Source organism: Mustela erminea, chromosome 3, assembly GCF_009829155.1.
Source record: "Mustela erminea isolate mMusErm1 chromosome 3, mMusErm1.Pri, whole genome shotgun sequence".
Lineage (NCBI taxonomy): Eukaryota > Metazoa > Chordata > Mammalia > Carnivora > Mustelidae > Mustela > Mustela erminea.
The window spans coordinates 150,672,227-150,692,464 of NC_045616.1; the positions used below are offsets into that span (position 1 = coordinate 150,672,227).

Here is a 20,238-nt window from a genome sequence, read left to right on the forward strand (position 1 = left end):
TCTGCCCGGAATTCAATTTCACGATTTTTTGTTCCAGCATGACCCACTGCCAACATGTTAGGTGTGGTAATCACTACAGACCACTCTGGTTAACTGGAGCCAAGTTCTTGAATAACTGGAGCCAAGTTCTTGAACCCATAGGAACAGGACCAGGTTCATTTGCAGTCACTGTATCCCTCATGTCTCTTTGGGAATTAATTCCAGTGTATTGACCCTTCCCATGTTCTCCAGAAAATTTTCTATGTTAGAGTGTGGAACTGTATTTATTACAGATTACCACCCAATCCCACTCCCCAGCAAAATCTGTCATTTATCTGATTCAATCACGAAAAAACTTTTTATTGTTAGGGTTGAGTTCATTTTTAAGACCTTTACATCTGAGATGTAGTTTCTAGAATCCAACTAGAAAAGACCCAGTGACTACCAAGAGATCCAAGAGACCATTTCTCCTTTTATGTTCCAGATCGATGTGCACACTCAGTAAAAATTATCCAGGTTCTCCATGCTCTTCCCCAACTACAGAATACGGAATCCGAGCAAGCTCTGGGGGAGAAACCAAGGAATGGAGGTGACGTAACATCCATCCTATAAAATTGTCACCAGGTGTACACACAAACTACTAAATATTTCCAAAGTGAAAGGAGTCTTTCTTTAGCCATCATAAAGCCTTCGCCCTCTTGTAGTTAAAACAGGGAGGCTTGGAGGTTAGTGACTTAGAAGCCATATGTCATTAGTGACAAAACCAGGACAGGGCCACTATGAGGTCCAGTTTCATGCTTGTTCTCACAGTGCTCTTCTGCCTCCTCAGAGCCCTTGGGTCCCCTTTCCAGGCTTTGCAGGAATATGGTTAAGTAATGGGCTAAAATATCACCATCATCAGTGGTCTCACAATGCATGTACATAGGGTTATTTCTACAAGATCCTCTAATTCTCTTTCCAACCTTCAACTCCACTTATTGCCTCTTGTTTTATTCAAAATATCTGTTCTAAGTAAATTAATAACATCCATTTTTAGAGTGTGCCTATCCATAGCCATAGTCAGTTTTCAGTTTGGCCTCTCCAAGGTAGTGTACAGACGCGGATCCACCGGCTAATTGTTGAAACAGAGAATGTTCGAGAAAATAGGAGCGCACTGCTTTCTACCCAAGTACCACCAGGAACAGGTCCAACAAAGCATTCTGTTCTCTACTGAGGTAATTACAGAGGAAAGGATGGGTGGTGAAAGAAAACCATAGTCTTCGTTACTTTTTAATTGTTTGACTTTATTACTGTTGCACCATTTATACAATTACATATAATTTCAATGCATCCATTGTACATTTTTTTTGTTTTTTTTTTAATTTTTATTTTTTTTCCATTTTCCAATGAGTGGTGTGTTGGTGTCTGTGACACAGAATGGAAGAGAAACCGGAACTGCAATGAACGCAGACTTTTTTTTTTTTTTTTTTTTTTTTCATTTCCACTGACCAATAAACAGAACTACAGGTGCACCCAACCACGGACATGCATTAACTCGTCATGAGAAATCTAGGGAGGCTAAGTAGGATGAGAGAATGTTTGTTACTCCCAAAAATACCTGGGGAGGAAGAATGGAGTATTGGCATCAAGATACACACGTGGACAGGCTAAGTGGGCTGTCTGAAAGTTGGCATTCATCCACAACATTAAAAAAATATCAAAATAAGAAAAGCTGTAAATTAAAAAGAACACACAGAAAATACTGCTCTCATAAAGATCTGATTGCCTTGGCATAGGCCCCGCGGGCAGAATCAATCGCATCCCTCCCGACCCCCGCTTGCAGAAGACAAGAACGTTCGGATCTTGGCGGCGGAGGGCGTGTGGCAGCAGTCGGTGCGGAAGATGTGCACTTTCAGACATTGATCTTCAAAATCCAGGACTGACTGGGAACGAGGACTGAAGGTATATTAGATATTTCCCCACAAAAATACTATTTGGATTCTCCCCACCCCCTCCCTCCCTCGATGGGACAGCATCCTTTTTAGTTATTATTATTATTATTTTTTTATTTCCTTGGGCAATACATATCATGACTTCCAATTGAAACGAGTTAGTAGAGGAGAGAGAGAGACAGAGAGAGGACACAGAGAGAGAGACAGCGGTGGGAGCGGGACCGGGCTCAGAGGTGTCCGTGTTACTCTTTGACCGCTACGGTTTGCTCGGCGCTGGCCGCGGGCGCCTCGGCGGCGTCGTCTGCGGGGGCTGCGGGGGCCGGGGCCTTGGCCGTGGCCGTGGAACTGGGCGCTTCCGTGGCTGCCGGGCTCTCCTTGGACGACGGGGCAGCCTCGGTGCTGCTGGGTTTTGAGTCTGAAGCCGGGGCCCCGTCGCTTTTCGTCTCCTGCGCGGCAGGAGCTGCGGGAGCCTCAGTCTTTGTGGGTTCCCCGGCCTCCGGGCCCTTGTCATCCGCCTTGGCCTCCGCGGGCGCCTCGGGCTCCGCCGCCTGCGGGGCGTCGCCGGCCGCGGGCTCGGGCTCGGCCTTCGGGGGCTCGGCCTTGCCCTCGGCCGCCGCCTCCGTCTGCTCGGGCTCCGCCTTCGGGGCGTCTTCCTTGGCGGCCGCCGCCGTGTCTTTGTCGCCTTCCTTGTCTTCGGGCTTGCCGGCCGCCGCGTCCGGGCCGTCCTTGTCGGGCTTCTCCTCCTTGGCCTCCTTCACCTCCGCGGGCTCGGCGGCCGCCTGGGTCTCGTTCTCCTTCGGGGTTCCCTCCTCTTCGGTCCCGGCTCCCTCGGCCTTCTTGTCCTTGTCCTTGGCCTTCTCATCGTTCACGTTGTAGCCCTTCTTCTTCTTGCTGAGCTTGCCTCCCATCTTGCGGTTCTGCAACACAGCACAACAGGGCACAACACGGACACGGGTTACTGCCGGCTCGGGCGGGAGATCCGGGGGCCCCCAACCCCCCGCCCCCATTCCCGGGCCGAACTCCGACCCCCCACGGTGATGGCAAGGCGGGGGGGCGGGGCCTTCTCGCGGGGACCCGGCCCGGACGGCGGCGCGCGTCAGGGCTGGTAGCGCGGCGCGCCCTCGTCCCCGGGGGAGGCCCGGCGGGGAACCGCCCACCCGCGGCCCCACAGCCCGCATCGGCCTGCACCTGCACGTGGGGCCTCCCCGCCTGCGCGACCGGGAGAGAGAAACTTCCCCTCAGACGCCCTCAAGTCTACCCTAGTTTGTTTCAGGGGCCGGCATGGACCGCGACGCTGGCCTGCAGGAACACTGAAGGCGGCCACTGCTTCTTCCCAAGCCAAGAGCTCAGCGAGCTGCTGGAGGGGACGCTTCCAACATGGCGACCGGGCTCAAGCTGCTGTGGACGGTCTTTTGCCACAAAATTCTTAAAAAAGTGCATCATAAAAAGTAAAAGAGCTCGAGTACACCGTGTCTAGCCGCAGCAAGCAAAGACAGAATAAACGCAGAGCAACGAATCCGTGATTAGATACTAAACTTGTCCATGGTAAGGGCCAGCGGAGCAGTGTGTGCGTGTGAGGTGCCCTCTGACGGGCGGCTCGGAGAGAAGCCGGAGCACTTCTGTGCAAAATGGCAGAAGCAGCCATTTTAGATCCACGGCAGAGCTGGAAAAAGCCTTCACAATCTTAAAATACTTTCCCGAGAAATGGCACAGCTGTTGATGAAAGCACAATCCCAAATTTCTAGAAAATAGTCTCAAACTACAAGCTCCTCTGAAACTCCGTTATTCATATTCCTGCTCACAGAAGCGCACATCGCTTCAAAGACCAAAGGCAAGTAGTATTTGGCCTATCTCCTTAGTGCAGCAGGACCAGTTAAAAGAAAACTGTCGCCCCAAACACGAAAAGCCTAGACAGTGTCTCTAGCTACATTTAGTTGTTTAGTTGTGTCAGACTTGTATTCATTGCTTTTTTAGAGGTTTCTGGCTTTAAAGATACTCTATAGCAATATAAAAATGTCCCTCATGGTCAATTACCGGATTAGAATTCAAACTAATAAAATGGTCATTAATAGACTTTTTTACTCCAGGTGAACTCCCCAACTTCTTGAAGGCCTTTGATTCTGACATCAGAAACTACAGTTGTATTTGAATCCTTGATTTTTCTCCTCTGGTATGAAAATGAACCCAAATACATAATAAATCCTAAAGTTATAAATAATAAATTCATTCTAGAAACACTGACAGAACTACACAGTCACGGTATTTTTATTTTCAAGTGCATTTTGATACCATCATATATCAGTGGGAACTCCCGGGAACTATTGCTCTTCAGAGGAAAATCTGTTGCTTCTCCTTGATGAAGCATGGAAGAGATCCGATGCCAGTATTCTTTAGTCCCCACAATTAAGAAGAGACCAGGGGAGAGAGAGAGCCTTGCCCTGGGGCCCAGGGGAGTACAAGTGACAGCTGACCTGGTTCTGTCCTAGGTGAAGGATGACTCTGGGTTGAGTTATGAAGTTCTTATTGACCAGTAACCTTTTTTTTTTTTTTTAAGTCATCCATTTAGAACAGAAAATTTTATTCTTTACACTTCTTGGAAACATGCATGATTCATGAGAGTGAAATAATCTACATTTATCTTATTTAAAAGCTGGGTGTTAGGTAGGAGAGCGCTATTCTTCAGTCAAAATTTGTCTCTATCTGCTAATTTCTACCCTGTATGTGAATTTCCTGTCTGGAATGCCTTTAACATTGGAGGAAGAAAAAAAGCAGTAAGCAGAAAGATGACCAAAATAATGTTCCAAGTCTGAAGGAAGGCCTTTATTATGTTCTGAAAGAATTTCTCTTACATATCTCTTAAAAAAAAAAAAAAAAAAAAGGAATGGTTTTTGGTCATAACCCACTTCAGACACCCAATGGGTTCTATTTGACTTAATTTTGGGTTATTTTTCCCTCAGAAGTGGGGGCAAATACATATGGTAAAATACAATTAAATATACTTTAATCTTATAAGCAATCACAAAGCAAAAATGAAAATACAAAAAAAAAAAATTGGACCAGTGTTTTAAATAGTTTATAACTCAGTTAATTAGCCAGTGTGCAGGAATGTCAAAAGTAATTTCAGCTCTGACAACTTGAGGTCTATTCTGGTACATTAGGTTAGAGCTAAGAAACAAGAAAACCTGACAGCTCTGCTCTTTCTATATATTCTCCCATTCTACAGTAGAAAACCATACACCAACTTACAAATTACAGAATAGAAGACAAAGTGTAAATGTGGTGTGCATTCTGAACATAACAGGAGTGCCTCTTTCTGACACACACAGCAAGAAACTCTATACGGCCATCCCCAGAGGCTTAAAGAAATGTTGGTTTACAAACCTAAAATCTATGTTACTAAAATTGGTTTTTGGAAACACAGTGAGGGACACTTTCTATCCTTTAGGCCCAGCTGCGATTCATTTCTGGTTTGGAAATAAATACATATCATCAAGTTGTAAATAAGAAAGTCTCTATCCTTATCTGTTTTTCAAACACAAAGTTAATAAATACCCCTGCTTTTTGCTAATTTTCTTGTAGAAGTTGCAGTGGGGTATCAGAGGCAGGCTTATAGAATCCACGAGAACCCTGGAAAAGCAAGGTAGTCTGGTTTTTCCCAAGATAATATGGGTGAAAACCTTGCCTATATGCAATTTAACATCTATTAATGGTTTTCTGAGTGTCAAGCACAATCCTAATCCTAAACACATTACTAAATTATTTTATTTAATCTTCTCCACAGTACCATAAGGTAGTAAATTTACCATTAGCACGCTCATTTTACCCATATGGAAATTCTAACTAGCAGAGTTCATGGGGCAGTATCGTAAGGAAAAGGTCAAATCCAACAGAAATAAGGTGAGAAGGCATCATCCAGGAGGTCAAAGGGAACATCATGAACAAGCCGGTAACAGGACAGAGCTCATCTCAGGAGTTACCCACCCTGGGTCACAAGGTTGGTGCACACAGATGTGGGGTGACTCAGAACTCAAGACATCACCAAGTGAATGATGAACACAGAACTTCAGGTACTCTCTGCCCCTAACCTTGTCATCACCCCATTGTCAGTGGAGCTTTGTATCCGTAAGAAGTAAGGAGAGCAACGGGCACAGATTTTAACCATTTCTCTCGAATCTGTTATTTCTAATTTTGAAGGAAATTAGCTGGTATATAAAGTTTTAAGTTCAAACATCTAGGTTTAAAAAAAAAAAAAAGGCAGTCAAAAAACAAAAACCCAGCAACAAATAACCCACCTTGGAAGTCACTTAAACCTCAATCTGAGCTACAGTGAAGGCTGAGACTACCTTTTGCACTTCTCCACATCTGGGACACTCACTAGCCACTTAAGCACGACCCACACTGATGGACTGAACTAAGCTCCATGTGTTGATGATATAAGAACCCAACACTTACGTTGATCTTGTAGTTAAAACATGTCAAAAGAAAGCAAACTCCAGAGCTGTCCTTTAAAATTACAAGAGAATCTGATGCCACAAGGACCAAAACTACAGACTTAGTTATTTTCTATGCCAACACGAAGACCTAACAGTCAACAACAACAGAGAGAGAACTTCACTGTGTATAATCTAGAAAATTCTGGACAAGAATTATTTCATGGACTATTTGCATGTTGCCTCATGGTTGACTCCTATAACATGTTGCTATGAATCCCATCTCCACAGTGTACCTGCCCTGAATCTTTGGGCAAGTCTACTTAAACTCTGTCCTCTTATTTCCTGTACAGCACAAAATGTCAACCATGTAAGAATTTAACATGAGGCATCAGGACAATGTTTGACATTTCATGGGCCTGCAATAAATGTTAATTCCTTTCCCCAACATTTAATTTTGCAATTCTTGGGTAGTTCTACCCTCGTAAATCCCAAGAGAATGGCAGAACATGGGCTCGGAACACACAAGCTCTATGATCAGGTCTGAGAAGCGCTGTAATTAAAAGAATATTTTAAAATATTTAAGTGTCATCATGAACATTTTTTCTATGTGTATCCCAGGCTTGTGCCTGCTGACTTGAGTGTACGTAGAAAGGAAGCTGGTGCATTTATATGCCGTCACCATGCTGCCAACAGTAAATTAGTCTACTATAGACTAGCCAGCAAATCTCCATCCTCCAAATTTGAGCTGATACTAGAGCGACCACAGAAGAAGTATTTCATCTTCCCACGACCTCTTCATTTGTTCCAGAAAAACAAGGGAAAATCCATTTCAGTCATGAGGATGAAGATAGAACCCAAATTCTGCAGTTGAAACTCATTTACTGCCTATTAAATATGCACAAGGCAACAAGCCTGACCACATCTTAGCTAGTAAGCTAGACTTCAGTTCCTTAGGAGTGAGGTAACACCCTCAAATGCCTCCCCCTCCCCTTTTTTCCAACTTTCTGCAGAGGAGTTTTTTCTTGTATAAAGTACCAATACTTTAATATTTTGAAGGTCCTAACTTGGGTCCCACAGCTGGCCTGTACTTATTGCCCCACTCTTAGAAAACCAGACCTTTTTCTAGTTAATTAATTCTATTGGATATAAAAGAATATTCAGAAAAACTGAAGTCCTGCTTTTTGGTGAAGGGGGAGGAGAGAGAGGGTCACTCTGGCATTGTGCACTGATCAAAGAAACCTGGCGTAGGAAGTGGGAGTCCAGAAGGGAGGCCATGAAAGAGTAGAGCAGGGACCAATGGTGCTGATTCTCTAATGGTTCTCCTGGGTCAGGGAACTCAGAGTCCATATCCGTATCCACCACCTCCCTGTTGTTAGCTTACACTACACACTCATTTCTTTTCTTTTCTTTTTTTGGGCCGGGGGTGGGGGTGGGAAGGGTTTTACTTATTTATTTGACAGAGACACAGTGAGCGAGGGAACACAAGTAGTGGGAGCGGGAGAGGGAGAAGCAGACTTCACACTGAGCAGGGAGCCTCTGATGCTAGGCTTAATCCCAGCACCCTTGGGATCATGACCTGAGCGGAAGGCAGACCCTTAATGAATGAGCCACCCAGGCGCCCCTACATACTCATTTCTGACACAACTTGCCTCTGTTTATTGGCAGCTAATGACTTTTCCTAATAAAGGACAGTGTGTTCAGGAACTTTCATGAAAATTCCAAAGGTGTGTTTCTCTAACATCTTCAGGTGGAGAAAGACACACAAAAAAGCAACTCCCTAGCTAGGTAGACCAGGTAAGGTGATAGGTTTTGGCCTCAGAAATAAGTACATGAAGTTAAATAATAAATGGACTAAAAATCGGGTTTTAATTCTTTCTCAAAGCAAATATTCTGTTGAGCCTTAAAGCTGACAAGCATTTTTTTGGTTTAAGATATTATTTATCTGAGAGAGCAAGCAAGCGAGAGAGCAAGAGCATGAGCAGGGGGGAGGAGAAGCAAGAGAGAGGGGGCTCGATTCCAGGACCTTAGGATCATGACCTAAGGAGAAGGCAGACGCTTAACCAACTGAGCCACCCAGGAGCCCCAAGTATCCTTTTTCTTATAAAACAAAATCCTGTTTTCAAGCTAATGTGCAACTATTAAGTTGGGTACCATATTTTCTTTTCTCATTATATATATATATATATATATATATATATAGTGATCCTATATATCACCACTATAGAAAACCTAAAAAAAATGAATGACTCTTGAGCACTTAAATTTAACATGAAAAATTTCTTTGGGGGATTAATGGCAAGAAATCATCTGAAAGGTTACGTTGTAATCAACATACTCTAATAGATATGATTTCCCCTACAGAGTTCTTGAATTCTTTTTTACTTTTGCTCTAGGAAGCCTGCCAAGGAACATGGAAGATGTTCCTTAGCCACCGAAAATCATCTAAATCGTATTTATTTTGTAGACACAACCGCCAGGATACACGGAGCTCGGAATCACCTCTCTACAAGCTGAATTCAATCCAGAATTCATTCAACAACAATTCTTGCAGTGTGTGCTCTGATGTGATCAGCTCACCCAAAACTTTCCTGATACGCACTTACAATTTTCTTACCTTAAAACAAACCAATCTGAGGGCGCCTGGGTGGTTCAGTGGGTTAAAGCCTCTGCCTTCAGCTCAAGTCATGATCCCAGGGTTCTGGGATCAAGCCGCACATTGGGCTCTCAGCTCCATGGGGAGCCTGCTTCCTCCAATCTCTCTCTGTTTGCCTCTCTACCTACTTGTGATTATCTGTCAAATAAATAAATAAAATCTTTAAAAAAATATATTTTCAGCATAGCCTCTGAATTAAAATTTAGTCTGAGAAAATAAAGGCGGAAAGGCAAAGGACAAATGTCATTTAGAAAAAAATTAAATACATTATGAATCTTCTAAGACGTGTCAAAAACCAACCACCCAGCACTCAATATTAAGTTTGCTAAAAATGGCAAGTATGCTGAGTGCTGGTCCCAGCTGTAAGTAAATTTGTTTAAGACTGTGAGCAAATCACCTTCCCCTCTGGGTCTCGAATTTCCTACTCAGTAAAATGAAGATATTTAAAGTTCATTCTTGGGGGTGGGGGATGTTATGTGTGTGTGTGTGTATGTATTTTATGAATGCTTGTGACACTAACAAAATACTAATGTGTGTGAAAAATGTGTTATGCTCAATATTCTGAATGTTCGTATCCTCCCAAAATTTGTTAAGTTGAAAACTATTGCCCAAGGTGATGATACTAGGAGATGGGACCTTTGGGAGGTGCTCAAGTCCTGAGGGTGGAACCTTCATGAATGGGAGTGGTGCCCTTTTTTAGAAGAAACCCCACAGATCTCCCTAGCCCCTTCCATAAGGGTAAGGACACAGCAAGAAGTTGGCATTTTCCAACTCAGCGAAGGATCTTCGCCAGAACCTGACCATGCTACTTCCTTATCTTGGACTCCCCACTCCCAGAACTATGAGAAATAAATTTCTGTAGTTTAGAAGCCACCAGTCTATGGTACTCTCTTAGAGCAGCGGGAACATCCTAAGACAATCAAGTTCGAATGCCCGCGAATTATTTACCATAAAAAATTACACCATCTTGCACCCTGAAGATGAAATCGACAATCAGCTGGCTTTACTGATATAACTGGATTTCCTTATATATATCTATATGATAAATACACAGTAATTTCAACATATGTGAAGCCTGTTAAAAATTAGAAATAAAATTTTATTTTTATAAATCCAAATATTTATCAAAAAGTATTTTCTGGTATCTTCAATTCCATTATTTTAAAGATTAATTTCTTTTGGAAAGAGAGAGAACAGGGGGAGGGATAGTGAGAGAATCTCAGTGGACTCCCTGTTGGGCGAGGAGCCCATTTTCGGGGTCAACCCCACAATACTGAGGTCATGACCTGGGCCGAAATCAAGAGCTGGAGGCTTAACTGACTGAGCCACCCAGGCGCCCCTTCAATTACATTAGGAAATGTTTTCAGAATGTTTCATCTCTTAAGTATTGAGTGGGAATGGAACTTAACACTGAAAACATGTCAGATAAAGACATAACTGTCTGAAAAATCATGTTTCTTTGGCTTGGCTCATGCAGAACTATTTTGTAGTGTTTTATTTACAGAAAATACTCTGTTGTTCCCCTTGACCTACTTTTGATGGGTCATCTACCAACCACTGGTGGTCCTGCTTGGCAAGATTTGCCCTGTGTCACACTCTAAGAAGGAGCATTTTCTAAAAATGATCAAATGCTAGCCATCTTCCCTTTTATGCAATGCTAAAGATAACTGAAAACTATCTTTTCAACAGAATTTAAGTCAGTCTACAGAGGATCTATCACAAGTTCCTCAAGCTAACACGACATTCAGTTAAGTGTTGTGTAGAAATATTGAGAAAAACCATGTGGGAAGAGTTCTTGGGTCCAATTTGCTAGAACAGTACGTAACCCTCAAAAAAAAGGTCAGTGACTTAAATAGAAAGACACTGACATAAAACGATTACCAAGCCCGAGAGGCCAAATTAAACAGTTTCCTAATCCCATCCTGTGTCATGTGAAAACCATTCAAATATATAAATCCAGGGGCATGTGGCTGGCTACTCAGTCAGTAGAGCTTGTGCCTTTTGATCTGAGAGTCATGAGTTCAAGTCCCATAATGGGTACAGAGCTTACTTAAATATATATAAATTCAGTAGTTATCTAAGTCTAATTAAAGAACCTGTTTCCTGTATATAAAAAGCATTTATAGGGCTCCTGGGTGGCGCAGTCACACTCTTGGTTTCGGCTCAGGTCATGATCTCAAGATGATAAGATGGCGCCCCATGGTGATGGTGATAAGATGGCCCTCCATGCTCAGTGCAGAGTCTATTTAAGACTCTCTGACCTTTTCCCTGCTCTCTCTCTCATTTTGAAATAAATAAATCTTTTTAAAAAAGTGTTTGTAAAACATAAAATTATTTTCTTGCCATCATCCCCATGGCCTCATCCAGAATTAGCTGATACCAACAGCGTTTGCAAATGCTTCAGGAACACTGCTCAGTGTAAATGGAGGACTTGCCTTCCTTCTAAAGCAAGATTATACTGTTTCACAGGACACTAACACTAAGCGCTTAGTCATGTGTGGCCTCCTGACAAAATCTATTTTGTCTGCCAGAAACCAGTTTTCACCCACTTGCTACGGGTGAGAAAAATGATCTAAGCAGTGATTAGATTCACTTCTTCTTCAGTAAGTGCTAAAATTCTCAAGCTCCTAACCACGAACTCCCTCATATCCAAGAGCTGGCAAGAGGTATTTAAAATATACAGGGCAATTCTGCTTAAACCTAGGCTGATCTCATGGGGGCGGGGGGGAAGCTATCTTGAATTTTATGGAAAAACGTATGTTTAATTCTTGAGACAGAATAAATATTAAGATTGTCCAATACTTAAAAAAATGGTCTACATTTTGCGGGAGTTGAAGGTTTTCTCTGAAGACTCCTTCTCTTTTCCTTTCTTTGAGAATCGGAAGAGCTTAACACATAAGCACTACCGTCACCAATCAATTATACCACTTACTTTGGGTAGAACCATTTTTGTTTGTTTTATTTTTAATTGGGCACAGATATATGGAACATTTCTTCCAAGGGGAAAAAGAATTCAATTTGTTTGTAAAGGTCCAGATCTTTTCTAGATTCTCTTACATGCTCATAACTTCATTAAACAGTTTTATCTACGACATCTCTCATGAATAGCCCCCCCCCCAATTAGGGGATAATTCATTTCTACATTTATTGTCATGGAAAATTCACACAAGACAAAACCAGGACATACCACCACTTTTACAAAACTACCAGAAAGCAACATTTTAGAAGATTTTTTTTTTTTTGAGTCTGTAAGTCGGGAAAGAGTTCAGACCAGGTATAGATATTAAATGCCAACTCTGCTTTGGGAGTATCAGCATGAGGTCATGGTGATTTTAAACACAGTAAGGGCCAAGATTCATTACCTTCACATGAAAGAGAGAGCTAGAGCGACAGCGAATGAGACAGGCAAGACAGAACATTTTTCATTTTGAATAAAGTCTCTCTCCAGCTTCCATATAATGCTTTTTCTGAAAATCTACTCCTCCACCAGATCCAATATCTTTCTGCATTTTCAACTTACAGAAACTAAAGCCAAATGTTCTGTCCTGCAAACTTCCCTAGCAGGACACCTCCAGGGCACCTAAGAATGAGAACACCCAGCTGTACAGGATTTATACCTTGACTCCATTATGCACGGAAGCTAAAGCAAAGGCCTTCTAAATCAGGAAGCCCCTTAAAATAGCTCCTCTGTTCTCTGGTGCTCAGAAAGGAGCACAATCTGGCAGACACCAGTTGCTGTGGTGAGCGGAACCCCTGATGTGACTTAGTGTTCAACAGCCTCCACAGACAGAAGACAGCTCTCCCTCTTCCAGAATTGAGGTTCCCAAATCCTATATGGCTGCTACCAAGGAAAAACACATGGCTTCATCCCAACCATCTTCGATTTCAGTCAAGAAAAACTGCCAGTGTTTTAAAACAAAGGAAGGCACAGCTCTACCTGGAGAGCATCTATCACTATTTTAGCCACGATGGAGCTGTTCCTATGGCTTCCCAGTGAAATGTCGGGTTTCTGTCTTTAGTCCCTGAAATTAAACACTTCCCAAATAGTCTGGTTGGGTGCAGGTGAAAGAGAAAAAGAGAAATGTTAGATCAAAAGGAGTTCTAAGCAGAAGAAGAAGCAGGGCTGACTTCGACATTTTAGTCCTTTGAGGCCAGTCTAAGTAACATGCCCACCAGCCACCCCAGGAGAGTCCCTCCGGACACCTGATTCATCCTAATAGCTTGCTTGCTTTTTATTTTTTCCAGAACATTCTTCTCACCCTCACAGTCCCACTGCCATCAGAACAGAGTTCAAAGATAAGAAATGGACTGCGTGTTTTCGGGGTAGCTGTGTCACCCGATGAATTCCTCTCTCCCAAGCTTTGCTTTCTTCCTCTACATAGTGGGGGACACTTCATCTCTATTTTGCTGTATTTTTTTTTTAATTGAAAAACCTTTTTTTTTTAATGCCTCACAGTTCCCAGATGCTTTTTTTCATTGTAGTTGATAGCTGATATACAACGGTACATTAGTTTCTGGTGTACAACATAGTGATTCGACAAGCGTACACATTAGCTGTGCTCATCCCTTGTGTAGCTGCCGTCTGCCGCCACGCAACACGATTAACAATACCACTGACTATATTCCCAATGCTGTACTTTTCATCCCCAAGACTCACCCATCCAGTAACTGGAAGCCTGTATCCCCTGTGCCCCTTCACCCATTTTTGCTCATTTCCCACCATGTCCAAACAGCTTTCAAGAATCCGTCTGCACCTTGGTGGCAAACAAAATTATTGGTAGTTTAACTATTAATATTTATCTTTGCCCACTTACTGAATTTTAGATGTTCTGATATGCAGAGAGTCACCACTTGTGATCTTTGAATCTTTATTTCAGTAGCACAGTGTTGGTTATATCCATCAGTCTTTGGAACAAAAATGCACGCCCTGATTATAGCACTGTCCCTCTTCAGAAAATGCAACCTTGCATGATGACACAGTTTCCAGGCATTAACCACCTCAAAACCACGGGGGCCTACATGCACTGTATTCTTTCTACAATTACTACATACTCCATGGTATCACCCAATTCCATGTCTTATTAGCATTATTTTCACACTTTTGTTGCTGTGCCAATGAACACCACCACTGTAATTCTAGGACAATGAAAGTAACTGGTATACTTAACTGGTATAGAGAACCAAATAAAAAAAAAAAGGCTAATATATATAAATTTTCTCCCATATGACCCCAAAGTTACGGTATTTACAACTTCACACACTATTCTATTTATGTATTCCTTCTCTAATACCTAAGCATCTCCTCTGTAGGACAGTTTGAATCGCACAAAGGTCCCATCCACTGCCAAGTTTTGATTTTGAAAATGCAAGTGTGGATTAACTTACCATTTCACCTAGAACCAAGAGAAAAGGAATTTTAAGGATGACTGCAAACAGATTGCAATGCAGATGACGACTCTATCCATACAGCAAAACAACAATGCCACAGTAGGTCAGAAATGGGACTGGTATTCCTGCTTTGACTGCTGCTTCATGATGGGACCAGTACAAACCAGTCTCTTTTTTATTTTGTTTCCATTTTACAATCAGAAGAAAATACATCTGCTTCACAAGGATGCTGAGAAAGGATCAATGTTTCCTGACAAGGGTAAATGTATGGCCAGAGCGTACGAACATTGTATCCTTGAACAAGCAATTGTGAATTCAGGGCTGCAAAGCTTCAAGGCAATCCAGTACTGAGATATATATATATATATATATATATATATATTTTTAAGGAACCTATAAAAAGTCAGAGCTGACTTGTGAATTGCATTTGCAAATGAACTCTTCAGGAGACCAACTGGGTTTATAATGACTCCGGACACACAAGAAAATCCAAGTTATTGGCCAAATCCAGCGGAAGCAAATGCTAGGATTAGAGGAAGGCGGGGGTGAGAAATGGCCCTTTAAGAAAGAATTTACGAAGAAATACAAACTCAAAAGCTTTATTCAGTAAGGAGAGAGGAACGAGAGCATTTATTTGGTTATGTCCAACAATTTTGAGTATCAACAAATGACTGTTCATTTTCTTTTAAATAGTCACAACTTTTATTCCAGAAGAGAAAAACTGAAATAAAGACCCTGTAGCCTATGTGCGTCTTTGGTATTCCTACCAGAGTGCGCTTGGTCACAGCTGATTTGCTGTGAGGCTTTATCAATGCCTGGTGATAATATACACTGTTGAAATTACTGTTCTTGGTATCTGGTTCAGTCAAAGCCTCTATTCAGCAACTGTAACATCACCAGCATGGAGGTGATGGGAATGTCCTCTGGGGACAGGGAACTGTAACAAGAATTGTAAACTTATGTCCCAAGTTTCTACAACATTTAAGATGATTTATTCCCAACATAATAAAAAGCACCAAAAAGTGTTATTATAAAAATGTGCAGTGTTATTATAAAAATGTGCAAGAAATATTTGGAAAAAAGGACAGACACACTCATAGTTTTACAACCCAATTTTCCCACCAAAGAGTTGATTAAGAAGAGTTGGACCTACAAAACCAGAACAGTCTCAGCTACAAAAGAAAATGAACCACAAGTGACCTCTCCATTATCCTCCTTCATGAAGCACAGACTAGAACCATCTTCAAGTTATCTTTGGAGATCGCTCACCAAAAACTCAACAGATGGGGCACCTGGCTGGCTCAGTAGGTAGGTAGAGCGTGCAACTCTTGATTTCAGGTTTGTGAGTTCTAGCCCCACGTTGGGTGTGCAGAGATTGTTTAAAAATAAAATCTTTAAAAAAAAAAAAATCCAACATGCAGAGAGGCCTCTAAAACTTCAGATGTTCAGAAATTATTCTAGAAAAATGGACTTGACTTTAATGGGAAAAGTAAGCTTTTTGAAGTATAAACAAGTATAAGAAGCCATGCACAGGGACAAATCAACAAAATGCCTCCTCTAGCCTTGCAGGAGAGAGAAGACATACAGAGACAATTAAAATGAGAGGATGTGAAGTGTTTTAAGAGAGTGAAAAACAACAGTTTTCCCCCAAAAGATAGCCTTTCATCCCAGTCAGGGCTCAGGAACATTTTATAGAGAAAAAGGGGTCTGAGATGGTAGAAATACGGAAAGCACTTACACACACAGTACTTACTCTACCTAGAACTCTTACTATTTAATTTCTGTGTATATGAACTCATTATAGCTGCCTCATGAATCCTAGGAGGAAGGAATTACTACTACCTCCACTTTACCCTGAGGAAACGAAGGCAGGGTGCAGGTGAACAGCTCACCTGGGACAATTATGTAATTACCCACCTGGACATGGGTACTGAACCCAAGAAGGCTGCCTCACCTGAGGGGTCAGCCATGACAAACGGCCTTGAAAGATGGCTATGCTATCTGTAGATGGCTATGCTATCTGTGAAGATGGCATTGTAGAAAGTATGTATGTGAAAACCAGGAAGGTCCACTTGAGATTTTTAAGAAATCCCTCTGGAGATTTAGGAGATGGGGAGGATGTATCTACCGGGCCGGAGGGGAGGGGGGGAGGGTGGTGGTAGAATATAAAACTATAAGGGTCGTCTAACAGAATGTTGGTATTTAGGTGGCAGAAAGTAGAACATGAGCTCTTAAAAGTAGCTGGGAAAGAAGGAAAAGTCTACGGCTCAGAAAGCAAAGGTACAGAGGACCTTAAGAAGCAGCCTGGAGGTTTTCTGTGCAGCTGCAAAAAGGTTAACAGAGATAGGACAGAAATTGTGCAATTTGATCTGGTGATGACCTGTCAGCTGCTAATTCTGGAGTGACCCAGGTAGAGGGGTGAGGCAAAGGTCTCTTAGGAAGGGCTCAGACAGTGTAGGAGGAGCCACAGACCACCCACAATGGTCAACATCAAAGAGTGCTGCTCAAGGAAGGGAGAAGTCAAGACAAGAATTTGCAATTTTGTCAAGATGGAGTTTACAAGGACTGGGAAGACCTGCAAATACCTAAGGGGAGATGGGAGAAGAAAAAGAATAAAGAAAGAAGCTCAAGTAGCAACAAGGAGGAGAAATCACTAATACTTCAAGGTTCTGGAAGAGTCAGAAAGTTAGTCAAAAAATCCAAGTTTATTTACTAGACAGATGGGGAGGAAGAGAAAGAGGAGTGAGGGCAAATCCAAGTCCAACAGTGCGCCCAGACTCTGCATCCACATCACTTTCTTTCAAGTGAGTATGGTCAGTGTGATTTATTCCAGAAAAAAGATTCACTAAGATCTCAGTAAGATCTTTCCACCGTAAATGTTAAATCATGAGCATCTGAAATAGTTATCTTTCTAGCATTTCGGGTCTGTATTTGTCTAGTCGTTTATCTTATCACTTAGCTTCTTTCATTTAACAACATTTAGGATTTCTCAAGTGCAAGGAGGAAAAGGACAGACATTTCATCAACTAAAATGCTCAAGGACGAACACAGTGACCTCTGAATCTGGGGAGGTCTTACTGCGAAATGTTCTGATGGGCAAAAGTCAAGCAACAATGCTTGCTTGCTGCATTATAAAAGGGCCTGGGATAAGGGAAAGCACGGCTGGGTCTCTAGACACAGATTCTCCATGGAGATGTAAAAAGGACATCAATTCTTCAGAACCACCTCGCCACCCTTAGTTTTCCTGATCACGCAATCCGGTCTTGGGTCTTTAATGAGCCATCCGTCTGTGGTATTTACCAGAAACATCCCTCCTTACCTCATTGCTATTCTGTTGTATTGTGTAGGGAGTTTTACCAGTAGAACAGAACCAGCCTTACTTCAGCACTGACCTCAAAGGCTGTCTTTAAATTTATTCAACATAAATCTGAAAACCCCAGAACAAAGACTTTGGGTTAAGGTTAATTCACGACGGATGCTCGATAAGTATTGCCGACTTACTACACACCAAAGCATGCAATTTTCAAATTACAAACTTAAAAAAGGAAAGAACCACGAGTATAAATTCAGTTCTATAAACTCAGCTTTCACTTAACAACAGATATAAGTACGCTGAATTGTAACTGAAATGTCCATTCCATTAAATGAGTCACGGCCAAGTTCCAGAGATCCTCCATGATGGCCCATTCTATGGAGCTAGCTCTCATCTCGCCATCAAGGAGAATACACAAACCACTGCAGTAACACTGGCCAGATTATCTTTGAAGCTGCTGTATGCATACTGGAGAAACCATTTTTTTCAAAGTATACCTCCTATTGATTCTACAAAGCTTAACCATAAAACCGAACTGATGATGATGGCCCTATTAGTACAACAGATGACAGTTAAGCTTGTCTTTGAAAATAATGTTGACCAAATGCAGACCTTCGGCAGAGAGGGCTTTTTTCCTCCCGTTTAAAACATCCTGCCAGTTGCAGCAGACACTATCAGAAAACATGCATTACTCATTCTCGTCAATAGTTAAATACCTTCCTGCGTCTGCTGCGCATTTATATCATTATTTACGTGCACTTAACGAGCAGTCCTTTCAAAAGCCCTATTTCCAGCATGCTAACGTTGGACTTGATAGGAATCACCTGTTCTTTCGATCAATAAAGCTGGTAAGTGAACCCACAACCAACTCAGGAAATGCAAACTAAGATCACTCCTGAGCCACTCCTCCCATCCACAGACCCAGGAAACTAGTATGTCCTATCGCTGGGACTAATTTAAGACTCTCGAGAGAGAATTAAATAAAGCGCAGGGAAAAAACAAACAAACAAACAAAAGGCTTCCAGAAGTTGAGATATTTTTGCAGCCTACTGGTCAACTAGACAGACCATCCTGGGCTTGGAGCCATAAGAGACTCACTCAATGGAGTCCGCCGGACAAAGACTGACTGGTAGCCAAGGGAAGAAGGAGGTGCACCTCCTCAGGGAGTAACCGCAGTTCTATTTCCAGGATTTTCTATCTCCAGTCATAAAGGGCTGGTTCACACTTTTTATGGCCGCTTAAAATGGCCACATATTGACATTTTAATGTATCTTTTGGTTCTGGCACCAATAGTGAATGTAATATTTCCAATTCTGAGATGATTTCATATTTTAATCATTTTCAAGGAAAACCATTCTAAAATATTATATACACGTCCTTGATTTAACAAAGAATTTGCTTTTTTTCTTGATGTTAGGCTTTAGCACAAAACAAATCAGGGTTTAGTAAACCTTTGGGGAATTAAGAACGTATGTATTAATGCACAGATGAACGAGATTCTCTGGGTTTCAAGAGGCTACTCCAATGCTGAGTTAATTTATTTTTAAGATTTGATTTATTTATTTGTGAGCGAGAAAGAGAAAGCACGCACAAGCAGAGGGAGAAGCAGGCTCCCCTACTCAGGAGCCCAATGCAGGGCTGGATCCCAGAATCCTGGGATCATGAATTGAGGCAAAGGCTGATGCTTAACCGACTGAGCCACCCAGGCATCCCTGTAATGTTGAGTTTAAACAACATAGTGTGACATTTAATGTGCTTTGTAATGTAGCCCCCACAAATGGCAGTATATTCCCCCCCCCCCACACACACACCCCAAGCTGTGTCCCCTAGGTGTTTTATCTCCAGACCCTTATGGATCCCAAGCATCAACTTTTTTTCACAAGTTGACCTGGTAAACCTGAAGCCAGTGGCTCCAGGGCCACTCACTGAGCAACACAGACGACTGGGTCTGCACTGACAATGAGTCACTGAAGGCTTTGCATCATCTGCATAAACTGAAACACGAAAATCCCAAAGACCAGCATGATTAAGGACTCCTACCTAGCAGGGTCTAGCCTAGAGGTAAGGGTGTAGAAAACAGGGTGGGATCAGCCCGAAGGAAGTCTCCTGGACTCCTGAGCCATCTGAGTTTTCTGTGCTATCAGAATCATGACTATATCACAATAATCAGACTTAGCGTCCCACCCAGAAACTCCCGGCGGCCAACTGCTCCCTCTAACCCCCTCATCCATAACACTGTTCAGCCACAGAGGGGGCAGCCCGAAGAGAAGGGCAAGGCTTCTGCCCCAAGGGTGGGTTTTATCCATTGCAGAGAAGCCCCTAGGCCTCCACCACACCTCAGGGGGTCCTTTGTGGCTCCAGCAACTTCTGCCACAGGCTGGGGAAGAACACACTCCAGTAGCCAGAGGGCTCTGTCAACTCCCTTCTTAACACAACTCAGGCTTCAGTTGTGGTTCAAGTTTGCAGCCCTCCCTTGGAGAGGGTACTGTTTTCAGAAGCATCCATTTTCTGTCCTTAGAAAACAGGTTTTCTCTTTTACTT

General features: G+C 42.5%; 1 protein-coding gene across 2 annotated transcripts in view; it reads right to left on the reverse strand.

Moving 5' to 3' along the window:
• Positions 1-1,241: 1,241 nt before the first annotated feature.
• BASP1 (brain abundant membrane attached signal protein 1) overlaps positions 1,242-20,238 on the reverse strand; it is a 54,828-nt gene continuing 35,831 nt past the window's right edge. For both annotated transcript variants that reach the window (XM_032337726.1, XM_032337724.1), the window contains exon 2: positions 1,242-2,827. In XM_032337726.1, coding sequence (XP_032193617.1) covers positions 2,153-2,818 — 666 coding nt within the window. In that variant the 5' untranslated portion in view covers positions 2,819-2,827 and the 3' untranslated portion in view covers positions 1,242-2,152. The remainder of the gene's footprint in view (positions 2,828-20,238) is intronic.